Consider the following 19,144-nt stretch of genomic DNA (forward strand, 5'->3'; position numbering starts at 1 on the left):
TTTTCCTAATGCTCAGAGAATATTTACCAAATTTGATTCCATATTAGTTTAGCAATAAATTACCAAAAACAGAAATCATACAAGACAGATTAAAATGCAATAAAATGAGAAATTAATAACAAAAGTTTAAACAAAAAGACCAACCACTTGGAAATTTAAAAAGTATTTTATTGAGACTTCCAGTACGAACATGGCTGCATAAGTCAGCATTTTTTCCCCTTTTCTTCTGGAAATCATTCAAACCCACAAACTCCATTTTCAGTAAAAGTTGGAAACAAATAAAACCCGCAGACTCCAAAATACATGTAAGGGCTGTCCAAAGGCAACCAAGATTGGGTAGAAGCCACTCGGCAGTAAATGAAGAGAAAATGATGATAGGTTATAGTGGTAGCAGATCTCAGAAAACCCCATCCTTCCTAATAAAAGAATGTTGAGAATTATTGAAGACAAGTTATAGGCTCATGGGTGCTTGTTATCGGTTATCTTTACTTTTGTGTGTGCTTGAAAACTTTCAAAATGAGTAGTGAAAAAAGAAGTTCCTGAAGTTGAGGTTTCACCATGAAATATAGAAGTGATCCACCTTGTTCACAACAATGGATATGCGAACGTTGAAGTCAGGTTCAGGCTGGTGACAAATGCTTCTCACACCTGGTCTGGTTCAGAGAAGCAGAGAAGGCGGAGCTACACAAGAATCATAGATGAGCCATATTTGCAGGAAGCAGTCTGCATCTGTGGTTGGAACAAAGGAAGTAATCGGGCCAAGAGAATCCAATACATTTAGTGACAAGTAATTGTAAAAGAACTATTAGGGCATTCATTCAGAAATACCATGAAAAAAAGAAAATATAAATTAAAACTTAACCAAAAGAAGAGGATCTATACCTATCAAAAATTTTGCCAACAGGCAGATGAAATGAAATACGTTGCTATGAACTTTACAGAAGTGGGACAGTCAGCATGCAAAGCAGAAATGAAAGAACTCAACGGGTGATGAGATAAGAAAAGATAAACTGAACTGGTAGGATTCTGGAAACAAGGAGAAGAACACATAAAATTGGAAGGCATGCAGGGCAGATGGCCACAGTGGAAAACACAGGAAGGGGTAGAGGACAGAAATGATGAGAGTAAGCAAAATGATATGGGAATAACAAACAGAGATATAAAACAAAAAAGAGAAAATGACAGATCCAGGAGTCGGGAAAGGAGATCCAACACTTGCATAATTGGAGTCTCTAAGAAAGACAACCAAAACAATGAAATAAAACAAATAGACATTGAAGAGTTTAATGTAATGTCACAGGAATGAAAGAATACTCAAATATATACACTACAGTGTCCACTGGGAGTCAGGAAAAATCGACCCAGCTTGGTCAACCCTGAAACATATCCTAGTATATGTTATTGGACTTTAGGGATAAAGAATTTTTGTGGCAGTCATACTGACTGCCCATACACGACCCCCAAAACATTAAGTCATTTAAAATAGGAAATAAGTCAAGGTAGCTTCAGTTTCTCCATTACAATATTTAATACCCCAAGACAGTAATGTGCCATGTGTAAGACCTTCAAGGAGAGAAAGGGTGGCCCAGGATTTATATTCAGCCTACCTGCCTTTTGGAATGATAGCTACAAAGGGTGCATATTCAAGAACTGGGGTATGGGTCTCGTGCTCCCATCTTGAGGAGCTCCTAGATATTGAACTTAGTCAATTAGAAGATAACTGGGAAAGCCAGAACAAAGGGAATGGTTGTGATCATATTTTGCCTTAGACCTACAATGAACATAAATGGAAGAATTAGGGTAACTGGACAGAACATAAATATATACAGTAAAAATGTGGAAGTAACAAAAATCAGGCGCAGGGGTGCCTGGGTGGCTCAGTTGGTTAAGTGTCTGCCTTCAGCTCAGGTCATGATCCCAGGGTCCTGGGATTGAGCCCTGCATTGGGCTCTCTGCTCAGTGGGGAGTCTGCTTCTCTGTCTCCCTCTGCCCTTCCCCACTGCTCGTGTGTTCTCTCTCAAGTAAATAAAATCTTGAAAAAAATTAGGCACATAGAGAAGGAAGAAAGATGACGGGATACAGAGTAAGTACATGGATTGCCATGTTATAGAATAGATAGAGTTGACAGATAATATTTAAAATTGGCAAATCAAATAAGAGGAGTATAAGCAAATAATAAGCAAATAGTATGGAGTAAATACTGCTTAAAATTGAGTGAGGGAGAGAGAGGGAGATAAAATTCCATCATTTTATCATTGCTCTAGTAGGGAACTCATAGATATTGTCCCTAAAGACATACAGAACTTAGAGAATTTCTGATATATATAAATTTATAATAATATTAGAATATAAACTCAGCTGATCAGAAATGTACACACACAGAGTAAACAGACCACGCAAAATGTAAAAAAGATTAGCAAAATTGGAAACTGTAACATAAACCTATTATATGACTATGTAAATATAATATAAATATATGTAAAATAAAAATATAATAATATAAATATATAATATAAAATATGTAATATAATATAAATATAAACCCAGATAATATCAATGCATGTCATATCAATCACTCAATTACAAAATTTAAATCAGATCTCAAAGCAAAATCTAACTCCAAAATAAGGAGATTCATGGAGGTTGAAATGAAAGATGGTGAAAATGTGTGTCTGGCAAATGCAAGTGAAAAGAAAGTGGAAGTCACCATCTTCTTATTAAATGAGAATGGATTCAGGTCCCCCAAATTAAATGAGACAAAGAATGACACTTTATAACATTAAACCATGCAATTCCAGGAGATGACAGTTATGAGGATATCTATGTGCTGAATAATGCAACATGAATATTTACAAAACAGAAATTACAGGAGATGGAGATGGAGGAAAGAACTAGTAGGTAGGGGAAGCTTATTTTTCTCTCCTCTTAGTTTATGTCAGTTTCAAGGGAACACAAACATAAGAGGATACAGAAAAGATATAGAAAAGAGCATAGTTATTCACCTGATTGACTCCTGTAGCCTGAAAACAAAGGCCATACCTTTGGCACAGTTCCAGAGATGGACCACATTACACATCCTGAAGAGAACTTTAATAAAATTCAAAAAATGGCATACCTCTGACAATGATTTTTGATTATAATGCAGTAAAATGAGAACTTAATAACAAGATCAAAAGCCCAAAAGTTCTTTCCTACTAGACAATTAAAAAAGAAACCAACCAAATCTCTCTTTTAACAGTTTTTGGTGAAAGAGAAAACACAAACCCACACTGCAGAATATCTGGGAAACAAGGATAAAATGCCACATACTAGTATCTACTTGTTATAGCTAAAGCAGCATTCAGAGGAAATTTATAGCCTTACAAGCTTATCTTAATTAAAACAAAAGAATGAAAAAAAAGCATCTAGCTCTTGGATCAAATAAAACAAAACAAATAAAACTGTAACTATGGCATGGCAAGAAAATGAATATGATAATGTCACAGTCAAAACAAATGAGACCATGCCAAAGCAGTAGTAAGCAGAGACAATTTTATAGCAACAAGCAGTCTCCTTATCAGAATAGGGGGAGAAAAGTAAATAAAGCTTCAACGGAAGAAGTTACAGAGAATTAAAAAACCCTTAAAGCAGGGGGAAGAACTAAGTAATAAAAATAAAAGCAGAAATAAACAGAAATAAGGAACTGGAGCAGAGGAAGTAGTATAATTGACAAGTGAAGGAACTGTCCTTTGAAATGCTTAAAGTATATAAAGGGATCAAGAACATGTTCAAAATGGTACTTATCAAATATTAAGCCTATTTTTGAGAATCAAAATGAGAGACAAAAATAATATTTTCTTTATATTTGCTCGTATTTTCGAATTTTTAATAATGAACCTGCCTCACTTGCATCATTAATTAATTATTTCTTGGAAGAGATGGAATTTGGTCTGTCCTAAGTGAGGAATAATAGCCGTATGAGAAAGGGACTTACCTGGAGCATCTTGGCTGTCAGTGTCAGGTGTAACCAACCTAGCACATATATTAAGTTTTTAATGTCACCATTAGGTATGTTTTATAATTTGTGATAGAAAACTACTGCTTCATTTAAGCCTAAGCAATTCCAAAAACTAGTCTAACAAATAGAAGTCAGTGGCTGTTTGAGAGGAACAGAATAGATAAATGGAGTGCACAATTTATTTATTTTTATTTATTTATTTTAGATTTTTTATTTTAAAGATTTTATTTATTCATGAGAGAGAAAGAGAGAGAGAGAGAGAGAGAGAGAGAGAGAGAGAGGCAGAGATACAGGCAGAGGGAGAAGCAGGCTCCATGCAGGGAGCCTGACGTGGGACTTGATCCCCTGGGTCTCCAGGATCACACCCTGGGCTGCAGGCAGCGCTAAACCGCTGCGCCACCGGGGCTGCCCTATTTTAGATTTTAAGTATTTATTTGAGAGAGCATGCTCAAGCAGAGGGAGAGGCAGAGGGAAAGGGAGAAGCAGACTCCCTGCTCAGCAGAGATCCTGATGCAGGACTCGATCCCAGGACCCTGAGATCATGACCTGAGCTGAAGGCAGCCACTCAACTGACTGAACTACTCAGTGCTCCTGGAGTTTACAAATTTAAAGTTGTGCTTAGAAGGCCCCTGTGGCTCAGTGTTTGGTACCACCTGGGCGTCCTGGACAGGGAGCATCTGTGGCTTGAAACATGGACCTGTAAATTTTCCAGAGTTCTGTCTAGATCTTCAAATGAAATGTCAGTTAAGTTTTCATTTGTGTTTGTTGGATTTGATTCTCTTAAAAAAATACACCAGCCATGTAGGTGATGACTCCTAGATACCTAGGATGTTGGATTCACCAGAAAGCTGTCGCTAAGGGTGCTGAACACGTGTCTTCCCCTCTTCCCCCCATCCTACCCCTCCTGTCCCCCACCTCCCCTCTTTTTCCTCTCCACTCTTGGCGTCATTTTCATCTCCACCTCTGCCCTTTCCTTCTCTGCCCTCTCTGTTCTTGGCTGTTCTCACTTCCCTCTCCTACCTGCCTTTGCTTCTCACATATGCACACGGCCCTTCCCCCATTCCTTTTCTTCTCTGTTGCTTCTTGGCAATCTTCTCTTAAATACTGCCATGTTTCCTCCTCCTTGGCTGGCCCTCTTCTTTCTCTCTTTCCCTCGTCCCCCTTTCTTGTCCCCACATGTGGCAGGTCTATGACACACAACTGGAGAACGTGGAGGCCTTTGAGGGCCTGTCTGACTTTTGTAACACCTTCAAGCTCTACCGGGGCAAGACTCAGGAGGAGACAGAGGACCCATCTGTTATTGGGGAGTTTAAGGTAAGTTCTTAAGAACAGGTCCCTACCTGGGAGGCCTGAGACTGTGAAGTGGCGTCAACAAGTGAAAGGGGTGGGATCAGGGATACTTTAGTAACTGCAGTAATGACCGTGGTGTTGATGTTGGCACATGGTGACCATGTGGGTGACAGTGAAGGTGACATCGCTGATGCAGAATCTGATGGTGGTGTAGGGATGGTGGTGAACTTGGTGGTGATCTCAGGTGTCATGACTCTGGCAGAGATGAGGGTAATGGTCATGATGGTGGTTGTGTTGGTGATGATGATGATGAATGAGATGAATTCTTTTCAGGGCCTCTTCAAAATCTATCCCCTCCCAGAAGACCCAGCTGTTCCCATGCCCCCGAGACAATTCCACCAGCTGGCTGCCCAAGGGCCTCAGGAGTGCCTGGTCCGCATCTATATCATCCGAGCATTTGGCCTGCAGCCCAAGGACCCCAATGGGAAGGTAACATTCCGGGAGCTCTCAGTTCTCCCAAAACAGCAGGCTGGGGTGCACACGGGTTGCAGAATCTGGATACAGCTCTCCCCCAGAGAGTTAACAGGTCAGTACATACACTTCAAGATTTCTTCATGCCACAACTGACCCTGAGCACACTCTGGACCTAACTGGAGGCTATGGCTTGCAAGAGGCATCTGGGGCAGACCAGCCTGGGCTGGGTTGGGCTGAAAAAGTCTGGCCATCTCTCTCCCTTCGATATCCTGAAGCAGAGGTCACAGAGAGGACCCTAGCTGGCTCAGTCACATATATAATGCAAACTGCTGTGTTTCTGAGGATATGAGCCTTGCCCTCACTCACCTTCTCCCAGTAGAGCGGTGGTTTAGGAGTATGGAGGACTCAGATCCCCCATTTCCACTGCTAGATTGTAACTAGAAGTCCGTTTCAGGGCCAGTTAGTGTGGTGGCCTGCAGGATGGGGCCCTTGACTTGGCACAATGGCAAGATGGCAACTTCTTGATGGCTGGCCTCCTACCTCCATTGGGAGGCAGGGGACCGAAGAAGCCTCAGAAGTGTGTTGGGAGAGTGAATTCACTGAAGTCTTTCTGTCTCTTCCTTCAGTGTGATCCTTACATCAAGATCTCCATAGGGAAGAAATCAGTGAGTGACCAGGATAACTACATTCCCTGTACTCTGGAGCCTGTGTTTGGAAAGTAGGTTGGGAACAGCTTGGGTCTGGGGGGTAGAGGTGCAATCTGGATAACCCCCAGCCTAGTGTGGGATACGCGGCTGCCCCTGGGAAGTGCCCAGTTCCTGCCCCAAAGCTGTAGCCCCTAATCTTGCATGTTTGTAGGGCTGTAGGGGTGTAACCTCAGCTTGCTTTTCATTATGTGCTGAAGGCTTGAGTCCCTGCAGAAGCTCCTACTTAATCACATAAACAATTACCTCAAAGATCAGAAATCTAAATGGAAACTCAGAGCCTGCATTTGCTAAATATTCTGTTTTTTAGATTAATTTTACTTTTGAATAATTTTAGATTTACAGAACAGTTGCCAAGATAGCACAATTTTCATATATGCTTCACACTCAGTTTCCCTCAACATTAACATCTTAACCCATGGTTCATTTTGTCAAAATTGATATTTTACTAAATGCTCGACTTTATTAGAATTTGGCCAATTTCCCCACTGTCTTTTTACTGTTCTAGGATCTAATCCAGGATCCCATGTTGCATTTAGTCATTGTTGTCTTTTATTGTTGCATGTTCATCTCTAGAGGATAGACCGAGGAAGGTAGTAAGGTGCTTCTTGAAATCTAAGAACAGGGAAAGGAAGAATCAGTGCCCCTTACATGGGCACAGCTCCCAGGCAGCCTGAATGGGCTGGATGGGAGCTTATTTAACTAGACTGGAGAAAGGGCAGATTCACAGAGGGAAGTTGGTGGCTATTTCTCTAGCACTGGTAGAAGATGTGTCATTCTGATATTGACACATGACACCTTGAATTCATAAGCCGGTATCTGCAGGGTTAGCTGTGGGCCATTCAGCCCTGTGGCAAGGACTGGTCAGCCTGGGGAATCGCCATTTGCCAGTGATGAGCCTCTATGATGAGTGACAGGCTGGAATGGGAGGGAAGGGCAGCAGGGAAGAAGGTGGGGAGGAGCTCTATTTGGTGAGCTCTAGTGGCTGGCAGTGAGGCCATGGGCAAATGGTGACTGGGCAGCAGATTGGGCCTGTTCCACAAGTCAGGTGGAGGTGTGTGTCAGGGCCCAGTGCCAGGTGGGGGAGTGAGTGAAGAAACTCCTTTGTATAACTCATATGCTGAACATGCACATGTATGTTCCACATACATGGAACGTAATGAGAACACACCTTTGTCTTTGTCAGCTCATGTCCTGTGAACATTTATTTTGTGGGAGTTACCTTCCTCATTTTGTGAGTGGAAACCGTGCCAGGCAGGTGACTTTCCTGCTTACTTTTAGGCAATCTGCTTTGTCCTAAACCCATTCTCAAGGTGGTAACCAGAATGTCCGTTCATGTATAATCATGAACCTGACAGGCTCTATCTGGGGTACTCGTTTCCTTTCCCAGCTAGGTCCACTTTGGGTGTAGCTGCATGCAGCACATGGATGTGTGTGTGTGAGGGGCAGGAGGGGGCTTTGCCTCTCTCCCTGTCCCATCTAATGTCTCCTCTCAACCTCCAGCTAGCCCCCGAGCTTCTGGATCATGCGTGGCCAGGACCAGGGGAGCTCCTGTGAGAGGAGAGCCCATGTGCTTATTCACTGCCCTTGTATTTCCTAGGCACTCTGGGTGGCAAATGTTTAAAGCTGTTATATTTTCTTCTAAGTGCTTTTCCAGAAAGCCCCTCTGAGCCCACCCACTGACTCTCCAGGGAAGTGGCAGATGCTGTGTCCCTTTACTGTTGGCCCTTTTCAGATGGGCTTCTCCAGAGTCTCACTGCTGGAGCCCCAGGTCCCAGGCGATGGGATTCCAAGTAGCTTGGGTTTGGCCTCATGGTGTCCCAGCCAGGATGGGAGCAGTGTAGCCTCTGTCTTCTCCTGTCTGCTGCCATCTGCTTTCTCTTCTTTGAGTATAAGTCAGGTGCCAGGCTTGTGTCTCCCACCTGTAGGGAGATATTTCAGGGGGGAAGGGGCTATACCTCCACATTTGACCTTATAAGGGGAATGGGGATCTCAGAGCACAGTGGGAGCTCCCTCCAAAGAACTCTTTTCACAAATCCTCCTTCCCACACTACAAGGAGGTGTAAAGCCCTACATGTCCTCAAAGTAGGGGATGGTCCCAGGCCATCCCCTTGGTAAATTCCAGAGCTCTGGCAACCTGACATCCCTTGCCTCCTGGTGTCATGGTAAAAACTTCAGTTTAACTTTCTATTCCAATTCAATTTGTTCATTCTGTGGTCCGTTGGGCACGTACCGTCTATATGCTCAGCCCAGATTATCTGGGGACATCTGACACCCATGTGTGTATGTGCACAGATACACACACACACACACTCTCAGGAAAGTGCAGTACCAGTAGAGTGCTGGGAATAATATTTTAAGATATACAGGGGACCCGAGGATGGTGGACTCCAGGGCCACTCTTGGAAGGGGAGGAGAGGGCCAAGGAAGGCTTTTAAGCCCCTGCTCTTATCCTGCTTTCCCTCTCTTGAGTACCCACTGTGTCCAACAACACTGGTGAGCCTGTAGCTTCCTGACCTCTGCCCTGGGCCCCCTACAGGATGTTCGAGCTGACCTGCACTCTGCCTCTGGAGAAGGACCTGAAGATCACACTCTATGACTATGACCTCCTCTCCAAAGATGAAAAGATTGGGGAGACAGTCATTGACCTGGAGGATAGGCTGCTGTCCAAGTTTGGGGCTCGCTGCGGACTCCCACAGACGTACTGTGTGTAGGTGCACGGGGACTGGTTGCTCCTCTGCCACCCGAATCCTGAGCACTTACTGTGTGACAGCCCTGTGCTTAGCACTTGATAGGCCTTCTCTCGCTAAAGCCAACTGGCGTCTTGTCCCCATGGTACAGATTAGGAGACTGAGGCCCAGAGATAGCACAGTTTGTAGTGGTGGGATTAGCATTTGAACCTGTTAGTCTGACTCTAAGAACCTGGCTCTTCATTGTGTTGTCGTAATCCAGTTCTCCTTAAGACACTACCAAGCCCCTGTAGAGGAAAGAATGAGGAAGGACGGAAAGGAGAAGGGAGACAGACAATGGGACACATGGGCCCCAGTTGAGCTTATGGGGATCCATGTCAGGTGAATTCACGCATGGACAGCCCCTGCCCACTGTCAATTTGGGGCTCATTTGAGTCTGATTCTCTAAATCTGGAAATTGGCAATATCGAGGTTCTAACTCAGTATGTATTTAAACAAGTCCTGTTGTCTCTGGGCTTCAGTTTCTCTGTGTGTGAAGTGGGTCCTCCCGTCATGGTGAGTGAGGGCACCCAGTGTGAAAATGAAGGGTGGGTGGCTATGCATGTGGGGACACAGGTTCCTGTGTACCCCTCTATCCTCGATGGCGCCCTGCAGCATCTCTTCTTTGCCTTGTGTTTGGGCCTCAGCTCTGGACCCAACCAGTGGAGGGACCAGCTCCGCCCCTCCCAGCTTCTCCACCTCTTCTGCCAGCAGCGCAGACTCAAGGCTCCTGTGTACCTCACGGACCATGTGGTGTTCCAGGATAAAGAATACAGCATTGAAGAAATAGGTGAGCTGTGCGTGACCCCAGAACCATGGTGGGCTCTCCCTCTGCCTAAGGGGTCAGGGCCTGGTTGGGGCCTTTCTGAAGGCAAGATGAGGAGTGAGTGTAAAGCCAGGTCAGGGTCATAGGATCAGTTTGCTTCTGGCTTTGGGTGGCCAGACTTTAATTGGAATTTGGGGTCCAGATTACCTCTGAGATTGTTTTCTACTTGAATTGCACTAGCTAACCAGCCTGGCCTTCAGGGTATCTTTTGAGCCCTCCCAACCTCCCCACTGCCCACCTCTCCCCGCCCCCCCCCACAGGGTCCTGTACCTAAAGCATCCAGGGGGCAAGCAGGAAGCCCTGCAGCCTCCACCCCTGCCTCTCATCTGCCCAATCCTCACCCTGAGAATTCTGCTGCGTGCTCCCTGCATGTCTGAGGTGTCCCCAGGCCTACATTGTCTACCAGGAGCAGCTCAGACTCCCCCGAGGTGTTTACAGGCCTAGGGAGCCCCTTGCTTCCTGCTGGTTTCAGAGATGTTTGATGTCAGAGCTGGTGCTGAGGTTATAAAAAGGGAATGGTGGCTCTGATTCCCCCATCCTCACCTCCCCCTCCTTCTCATTCTGTTTTCCCGACTCTTCCAGGTCATGCCTGAGCCAGCTCCTCTCCATTAGAGGACTTAACCCAACCCCCATTCTCTTTTCCTATAGAATGTGCATCTGTTTTAGGGGTGGTCTCATTTCCTTCTGCTAGTCTGTGAGCAGCTTCAGTGCAGGGGCCAGGGCTCATGGTCACAGATTCATAAGAAAGGGGAGCCAGAATCTATTGATGGTGACATCCCACATCTGCCTATTTTTGCAGATGAGGCCACTGAGGCCAAGAGTGACTAACGACCTGCCCAGAGTCACCCAGTTAGGAGCAGAGCCAGATTCCTGGCCCAGTTGTCCTGCTGCAGTGCTGGGCTGCTTCCTTTGTGGTACCTGTTAAAGTGAGGGGAGAGGCAGGTTTGATACATGAACTGTGCATATGTGAGTGTGTGTATGCACATGAAAATCTGTGCTCTTGAGCATGGGCACACCTCAGTGCACATACCCGTGTGTCTACTTGTGTGTTTGGACACACATGGACCCTCCCACCCCCTGTTCAAGTTTTTGTAGTGGGGGCCCTAAGTTCTTGCTGCTGGTTGGTTGGCTGGGCTCGTCTGGGTCTGAAACACCCGTATGTCCTCATCATGTCCACAGCACCAGTCCCTGACCCACTCCCTGGCAGGTAGGAGCTGGACTTGGAAGCACGAGGCAGAAGAGAAGGGCATTCACAGACAGTCACTCCCTTTTCCTAGATGAGGGTGTGATCTCAGCTGCCCTGCTGTCCAACCATGTGACTGCTCTATGCTTCATTTCTGTCATCTGTAAAATGGGCATGAAAATAGCAGTTACCTTCTAGGGTTATTGTGAGGATAGAACCTGTTAATATTTATGAAGAGCAGTGTCTGGTTTCTGCTTTGTCAGTGTTGGCTGTGACTACTATTGTTTTAGCTATTGCTACTAATAAAACAGATTGTGTGAACTGCAGCACCATAGTACTAAAAGCACTTAGATGGCTGATCTGGGAAGAGAGGTTGCTGGAGCAGTCAGGGAGGGCTTCCTGGAAGGGATGAGCTTTGGTAGGCAGGGAGGATTTGTATTGGTGGCAAAGAGGAAGAGCTGTATGGAAGAGGCTTGGTAGAAATGGTGGCAGTGAGGTATCTGGATTTTCAAGCTGGAGCCAGTGGACAGTGAGGCTTCCCTTGCAGAGAGTGAGACCTGAGGATCAGAAGTGTGTCTTGGTTGGGGGGTGAGGGTGTAGGGGTTAGGGCCTTCCCGAGGCCTCCAGGCAGCCCTACCATACCTTGCTCACTCAGCCCACAACTTTTTTGTCTTCTCACTGGAGCAGAGGCTGGCCGGGTCCCGAACCCACACCTGGGCCCAGTGGAAGAGCGTCTGGCCTTGCATGTCCTCCAGCAGCAGGGCCTGGTCCCTGAGCATGTGGAGTCCCGGCCTCTTTACAGCCCCCTGCAGCCAGACATTGAACAGGTAGGACATTGCCCCTTGGGCCCCTGGGCCCTGACCCCAAGCTAGCCCTGTCCTAAGGACAACATGGATATCCAAGAGGTGGGGAGCTCAGAATTTGGCCAATCCCTCCTTGACATGTTTTTCCACAGTTTGAGTGGTGACCACTGTTGGCCTATGAGGGGACTCCTTGGGCTGGCCTCCCCTGGCTACCTGCAGCCCCCTCAGGACCTGGGGAGTGAGCCTGAGCCACTGCTTCTATCCCCGTGGATAGACCTCTGGCTTCCCAGGAGTCATTCAGGAGTCAAACAGAAGCCTGTTTCAGCCTGCCCTCAGGATGCCCTTGCCTACTATCTGTCAGTGCCATCTAGGTGGCTGGCACGGGGCTGAGCTGCAGAGAGGAATCTAGACAGGGAGCCTGGGATCCTATGACAGAATGACAGAGCTGTCACTGAGAGCAGTTGCCAGGATAGCCAAGGGCATCCTTCATGTAGAGGGAGGGGAAGCAGAGGGACAGTTGGCCCGGGACTAAGACCAGGAGGCTTCCTGGGGGGCGGGGGGGGGGTGAGTTCAAGGCTGGATTTTGGAGGAGGAAGAGGGGGAAAGAAAGTTACAGGCAGAGAAGGGCTGAGGTAGCAATGAAAGTGCCTTTGTAGACAGGCAGGAGACATGATCTCTATTGTTTGGAACTGAGCTCTCTTCTTGGTATGTGGTTGCCAGCATCCCAAAGTGGCACAGCAGGTGTTGATATATGAGCTTTCATTCTCTATCTAAGTACCCTGGAGAAGTTACTTCGATCCCTGCTCTTTCTCTGTGGGATGGGGACAAAAATAATACTTAGCTTGCAGAGAGGGAGGGAGCTGAAGGCTGGCAAGTAGAGTGGTTTCGTGTTGTGGAAATCGTCTGAAATTCTTATGACTAAACCGTGTCCTCTGACCCTCCAAAACTTTGTGTGTGCCATTGCCTCAGCTGGAAATGCCCTCCCCCTCCTTTTTCATCTGCCACACTGAGACTCAGCATGAACATCATCATCTTGGAGAAGCCTGTCCTGCCCCCCGCCCCCTGGCCCCCGGCACGGGGCCCACATCATCAGCCTGTGGGGCAGCCGGCTCACTGCTGCAGTTGGGCCTGGAGTCCCATGTAGAGCACCTGCTCTTTGGGGTGGTAAGCCTCTCTATGACAGGCCTGGGTGTTCTTCATACTGTGCTCCACCTACATGGCACAGAGCAGTTGGTTGGTAGGTGTTGGTGGAAAGAAAGAGGCGAGGAGAGAATGGGGTTCTGTCTCCCCAGGGGAAGCTGCAGATGTGGATCGACCTATTTCCCAAGGCCCTGGGGCGTCCCGGACCTCCCTTCAACATCACCCCGCGGAGAGCCAGAAGGTGACTTACCCCAGCCATAGGCTTGGAGCTGAGCAGGGTGATGGGATGCTTACAGCTAGCCATGGGTGGGACCTGGAGGTCACTCTTGGGCCAGGCGTTGGGCCACGGGGCATCACTTTTGTGTGGGCCTGGCCAAGTGCCCAGCCAGGCAAGTATCAGGGTCTTGTTGGATAAGCCAGCTTTTTGGCTTCTTAGTCAAGGACTGCCGTCCCTTTGGTGGGAAATCCGTGTGGACTTAAGCCATTCTTCTCCACAGGTTTTTCCTGCGTTGTATCATCTGGAACACAAAGGACGTGATCCTGGATGACCTCAGCATCACAGGGGAGAAGATGAGTGATATTTATGTGAAGGGGTAGGGAGTCATCTGCCTTCTCACCTGTCCCAGTCCCATGGTATTGCCCTGCTCCCTCTGGGGTGGTGGAAAGGGGGAGCTCCTGTGTAGGGAATGGGGAACCAGAAAGAAAGGAGGGCCTGGTGGGCGTGCTCTCTGCCTTTGGTGAGACTTTCTCCCACGGGATTGCTTCTACAAAAATCTTTGGGTTGAACTTCCAAGGTTTGAGGATGTCCCTCAAGAGAGATGTTAGAATGTTTTAAAATTAATGGCACATTTTGGTGCTTCGTGGAGATTTCTGGGGAATGGGTTTTGCTTTACCCTCTACCAAGTTCATTTACCTCCGTAATTCCTCATTTGTCTGAGTTGGGCATGCATGTTGTGGTGGAAGCCTTACTTAGAAATGTTCTCTAAAACGTTGTCCAGCTGGATGGTTGGCTTTGAAGAGCACAAGCAAAAGACAGATGTGCATTACCGGTCCCTGGGAGGTGAAGGCAACTTTAACTGGAGGTTCATTTTCCCCTTTGACTACCTGCCAGCCGAGCAAGTCTGCACCGTCTCTAAGAAGGTGAGCGTCATGCGCACCCCCAGGGGTGCTGGTCCTAGGGGTTTCTCTTGTGGGTGTCATTGCCCTGGCAGCGTTGCCCCTCCCCAGCACCCACCCCTGCCAACGTTGGAGTCCCTACGGCCACCCCTGCCTGATGACCACCACCAGTGCCCTTTCACCTGTCTCCCCACCTGCATTTTTGCCACTTCTATCATTACTGCCATCATGAGGATCACTACCCCTACAACCACACCCGCACTAGTACTACAACCAGCGTATGTTACTCCATCCAGATCCTGAAACTACTGCTGTCTTCCCTACTCCAGACAAACCAGGCAGCAGGCAGGGCTGCAGGGTCAGAGTGGGAAGAACATTCGAAGGACACACAGCATGGCTGTTGAAGGGGCAGTTGAGCAGACCCCATAGAGAGAGCTTCCCTGGAAGGCTGACCTCGCCTATGGATTGGCTTGTCCACAGGACTGGGGTTGCTTAGCTAAGCCCCTCCTGCTATGTCATCGTGCACATTTCTGTGTCTGGTGCCTGTGGTCACTGTCCAAGCTGGGCAGTTCCTGGGTGCAGCTCAGGACTTCCAGGCCAGAAGCCCTTGTCTTCTTTCCTCCCTGAGCTCATTGCAAGCTGCAGGCCCCTGAGGGACCTGATGCATTAACCAGAGGATGGAGATGGGTCCTGGGACCTCAGCATCTCCTCATTGAGGTCTCATCTGGGTGGTAAAGTCTTGTCTTCTGCAGTAGGCAGATCCTGAGGCAGACCTTCCTTCTGGGTGGTCCTGCACCTGCCCTTGGGGAGAGCCCCCAGAGCACAGAGAGGCCTCATAGCCAAGCTGACTGCAGGTGGAGAGCACCTTTGTTGGAGCTTCTGACCACCTGCATCCCACCGAGAACCCTTCCACCTTGAGGTACTCTCTATTGGGCAAAGTGAATGCCTCTCTAGTGTTTAGATGAGATTTCCTTCCCAAAGTGGCACAAGGCTTCAAGCCACCAAACTTCTGTGACTTCTTTCCTGAATGCTCGAGTGTCTCATGAAGGGTGTCTCTATATACTCATGAAGTATATAGAACATACTTCCTGGGCACTGCTGAAGTCTTAGCTCTCTTCATTTCATCCTCCCTGCATGACCCCTGCCCAGCCTGACACACAGGATCATCTGCATTTTAGAGAAACCAAAGTGTTCCAGTGAACATTCTGAAACCATCAAACCAAAGAAAATAGGGTTAAACAAGGTTAAATGAATGCTTTCACCTGGATATTGCTTGCACAGTGCCTGCCAGAAGGCAGAATTTAGCAACAGCCTTGGGTTCTGTGCAGTCAAGGACAGCCCCAGCCTCTTTGTAGGTTGAATCTTGTTTGTCTTTGCTCAGAGTGTTTGTCTATTACAGGTTGTTTCCATAACAAAGCAGTTGTGGTGTTTGTTGGGGAAGAGCTCCAGATCAAACACATACTTCTTTTTGCTGTGGGCAGAGGGAGCACTAGGACCAGGAAGTGGGGCCTCCATGTCTGGTGCTCCGCACGCCCAACAAGGGGCTAGGTAATGGATGGGAAACCAGGCTGAGAGGTGCGGACTGGCCTGCTTCAATGGGAGGCGGTGCTACCCTCTTCATTGTAACAGGTGGAGATGTACTCAAGGAGGCATGGGAAGCAGAGGCTGTTTTCTCTACAAAGTAGGAGGAGGGAGAATCTCCTGGCACTTTTTGGCAGATGACTTGAGATAAGTGGAAAAGGCTGGAAGCAGTCATTGTGCTGAGCAAGGGAGCGAAGGGGAGTAGAGCAGAGAGGGAGAGAAAGGAAGAAGGGGAGGGAGAGCTAATTGTGATGCTAGGATGGTTACCTGGAAGTGCTGAGGGCCCAGTTGAAGTTGCTTGTTAAGATTTTGAGATGGTTGATTCAGGCAGTGAAGGGAGTTTGATCTCTCTGTGATAGGCACTGGGAACGCAGAAGAGAATCCGGCTGACCCACTGTAGCATTGCCCATAGGCGAGGGTCAGGCCTGGAAGAACCTGGAAGCCTAGAAGGGCTGCTTGGGTGGAGAGAAGGAAGAGGAGTCAGGCAGTCCAGGAGAGGCCCCCCCAGGGGCAGGGCAGGGGGAATGGATTTCTGTGGGGTGCCATGCCCCAGGAGAGTGTGCCCGAAAGGAAGGGTGGAGGAGGAGGCTCTGGAGTCTGGAGTCAACCAGAAGAGCAAGAGAGGACGTGGCTTGGCCCGGGAAGAGCCAGTCGGTCGTTCTGTGGAAGAAGGGGCCTTGGAGGCAGGTGGAACTGTGTCCATAGTGGGGCACCAATAAGCTGGTCTGGGCCAAAGAACTGAGTCTGAGAGTGGGATGGTGCAGGGGTACAGCACAGCCCCTGGGCTCCCCAGTCCTGCCACAGAGCCAGCCTTCTGCCGAGGGGTTCAGGGCCTCTGGCAGGCAGGCCCTCCGGGGACCCCATTAACCAGACGAGACTGTCGTAAAGCACAAGGGTCTCCTTTCATCCGGCCGCTTTGAACCGCCGCTGGTTGCCCCGGCCTGGCTCCCCACCTGGAGCCCAGCACACCCACTGGGGCCTGCTTGCGAGTCAGGCACCCACCCTGCAAATAAACAGCTAGTAAAAGGGCCCAGACCGGGAGCGTAATGAGCGCTTGGGACCTGGAGGGCCATTCCCCAGGCTGGAGCCCCAGCCCAGCTGCTCCCACCAGGGGCTGTTTGAACCTCTGGCTCATTACTGAGCCCATAAACCGGGCCGGCCAGAGGAATGGAGGATGCTGGCGGCCTGTGCAGGCGGGCCTGCGAAGCTGGCCATAAAAGCCCCGCCAGAGAAGGGAGGCACCTGCAGGAGGGCTGGGGCCCGGAAGAGGGGAGGCACCAGACGTGGGCCAGCTGGGGGCCCGAGCCCCTCGCCAAATCAGGCAGTAGGCCAAGCTGCAGTTGTGTGCTTTGCAAGGTGACTGTTCCTTGCAGGGCATGGTTTGTGGTTCAGGAGCTCTGTGGGTCTGCATGACCCGGGATGGCCACTCAGTAGGCACAGCCCCGGCTAGGCAGCCAGGCCGCGGGTACAGGGCACCCAGCGGCAGGCAAACCCTATGGGATCAGGAGTTCTCACTGACTCCCCATGGAGTCTGTCTCCTGAGACTCAGGCCAGGCCCCTGCTGTGACCTGGCACTCAGGATCTGGCACCCACTGTCTGCAGGATCGTCATAATGGTTCCTGTCCTTGCCACTCACTGAGGAGAAACTACAATGAGGCGAGAGAACAAGCATGAGTGGGAAAGCCCAGTGACAGTCATATGGATTGAGCAGGGCTGAACACAGGCCTCAGCATGCCTATCTTCATCCTTCAGCTGCTCTAATGAGGCCTCTGGGGGAAGAAGCCCACATTATTGCTGGTCCAGGCTGAGTGGTCAGAGGGGGGTGGGGTGGGGAGAGCAGGAGGGTAGGGAACTTCCCAGCCCTGGGGGCTTTGGGTTTGTCCCAAGGCAAGCTCTTGGAGATAAAGATGGGGTGGGGTGCCACAGCCAGGGAGGAGCTGGGGTTATTGTTCCCTAAGTCAGCTTCTTATAGCAGTGTGTCAGGGGGTCCTTCTGGTGACAGCTAGGATGCGGTGGGGGCCCCAGGTTCGCAGTCAGCCAACCCTGTCCCCAAGAGCACTGGAGCAGAGGAAGATTTAGAGGTGAGAGCAGGACTCTGGGACCTGACTGCCTGGCTTTGAATCCTGGCTCGTCACTTCCTAGCAGTGTGACTGGGGCAGGTCCCTTGCTCTGGTTTCCTCGGCTGTAAGGACAGCATCTCCCTTATAGGTTGTTGGAAGGATATAAATGAGCTCATAGTGGTGAAGGGCTAGAACATAGGAAGTGCAGGTTAATATTATTATTATTAGCTGTCAGACCTTGGGCACATTCTTAACTTCTTCAAGTCTCTGCTTCATCATCTGTAGTATGGGAATGAAACCTCTGCCCGTGGCACTGAGCGGCTTAAATGAACCGTGTCATGTGAAGCCAGCCTGTGTGGTTCCTTCATGGGTCCTTGAACACTGTCCACCGGCATCTTAGCAATCTTCCCACCTGGACGTGGCGCTGGCAAGTCCCTAACAGCTGATGTCCCATTCACTGCCTTCTCCAGGCAGCCTTCCGGGCTGTTTCTGTCTAATCGTGCTTCCCTGCTTCTTCCTTTGGGCCAGGATGCTTTCTGGAAGCTGGACAAGACTGAGAGCAAAATCCCAGCACGAGTGGTATTTCAGATCTGGGACAATGACAAGTTCTCCTTTGACGACTTTCTGGGTGAGCACCGTTTCCAGTCAGCACCTTTCTGCATGTTGGGAGTGGACCTAGAACCCCTACTTTTGTGTGTGTGTGTGTGTGTGTGTGCTATTCTTGGGAAGGCTGGCAGGAGGAGCAGTCCTACTTTCTGTCCTCTGGGAGCTCAGGGTCACTGCTCCCCAGTGCTGAGCAAGGTCTGTAATGCAGAGGAGTGCCCAAGTGATCATAGTGGCCTGTAGGGGGATGGGAGGTGGCATTGTATGCTGGGCTACATCGGATGGTAGGAGTCAGGTAAGGAAGGCAGGAGAGCACAGGTCAAAGGCAGTGCAAACAGGAGCTGGATGTCTGGCCTTGACGGGATGCCTCCACCTCAACCCCTGTCTAGACGGGGCAGCTTGGGCCCAGTGAGTGAGGAGCCCTCTTTGCCCTTGTGCCTGAGTGATGAGTGAATGAGCTGTTGTGGCTCCATCCTCTGGGCCCCCAGGCAGGCTTCTGGTCTGGAAGAGGTGGTAAGAAAACTGAGCTGGGAGCAGGGAGTGCTGGGCTGGAGGATGTGGTAAAGACAGGGTGAGACGTGGGGCAAGGAGGATGGTCGAAGGGGCCAGGAGGTGGGACTTGAGTAACAGCCCTGTCA

At 49.0% G+C, this 19,144-nt stretch overlaps 1 protein-coding gene across 22 annotated transcripts in view; it reads left to right on the plus strand.

The window, feature by feature from the left end:
* Nucleotides 1-19,144, plus strand: part of DYSF (dysferlin) — a 217,632-nt gene that overhangs the window by 186,749 nt on the left and 11,739 nt on the right. For all 22 annotated transcript variants that reach the window (XM_041755218.1, XM_041755223.1, XM_041755224.1 and 19 more), the window contains 10 exons: nt 5,183-5,311; nt 5,621-5,776; nt 6,388-6,479; nt 9,005-9,175; nt 9,842-9,984; nt 11,891-12,030; nt 13,299-13,387; nt 13,644-13,739; nt 14,145-14,286; nt 18,432-18,531. In XM_041755218.1, the coding sequence (XP_041611152.1) occupies nt 5,183-5,311; nt 5,621-5,776; nt 6,388-6,479; nt 9,005-9,175; nt 9,842-9,984; nt 11,891-12,030; nt 13,299-13,387; nt 13,644-13,739; nt 14,145-14,286; nt 18,432-18,531 (1,258 nt within the window). The remainder of the gene's footprint in view (nt 1-5,182; nt 5,312-5,620; nt 5,777-6,387; nt 6,480-9,004; nt 9,176-9,841; nt 9,985-11,890; nt 12,031-13,298; nt 13,388-13,643; nt 13,740-14,144; nt 14,287-18,431; nt 18,532-19,144) is intronic.

Source organism: Vulpes lagopus, chromosome 5 (assembly GCF_018345385.1).
Source record: "Vulpes lagopus strain Blue_001 chromosome 5, ASM1834538v1, whole genome shotgun sequence".
NCBI lineage: Eukaryota > Metazoa > Chordata > Mammalia > Carnivora > Canidae > Vulpes > Vulpes lagopus.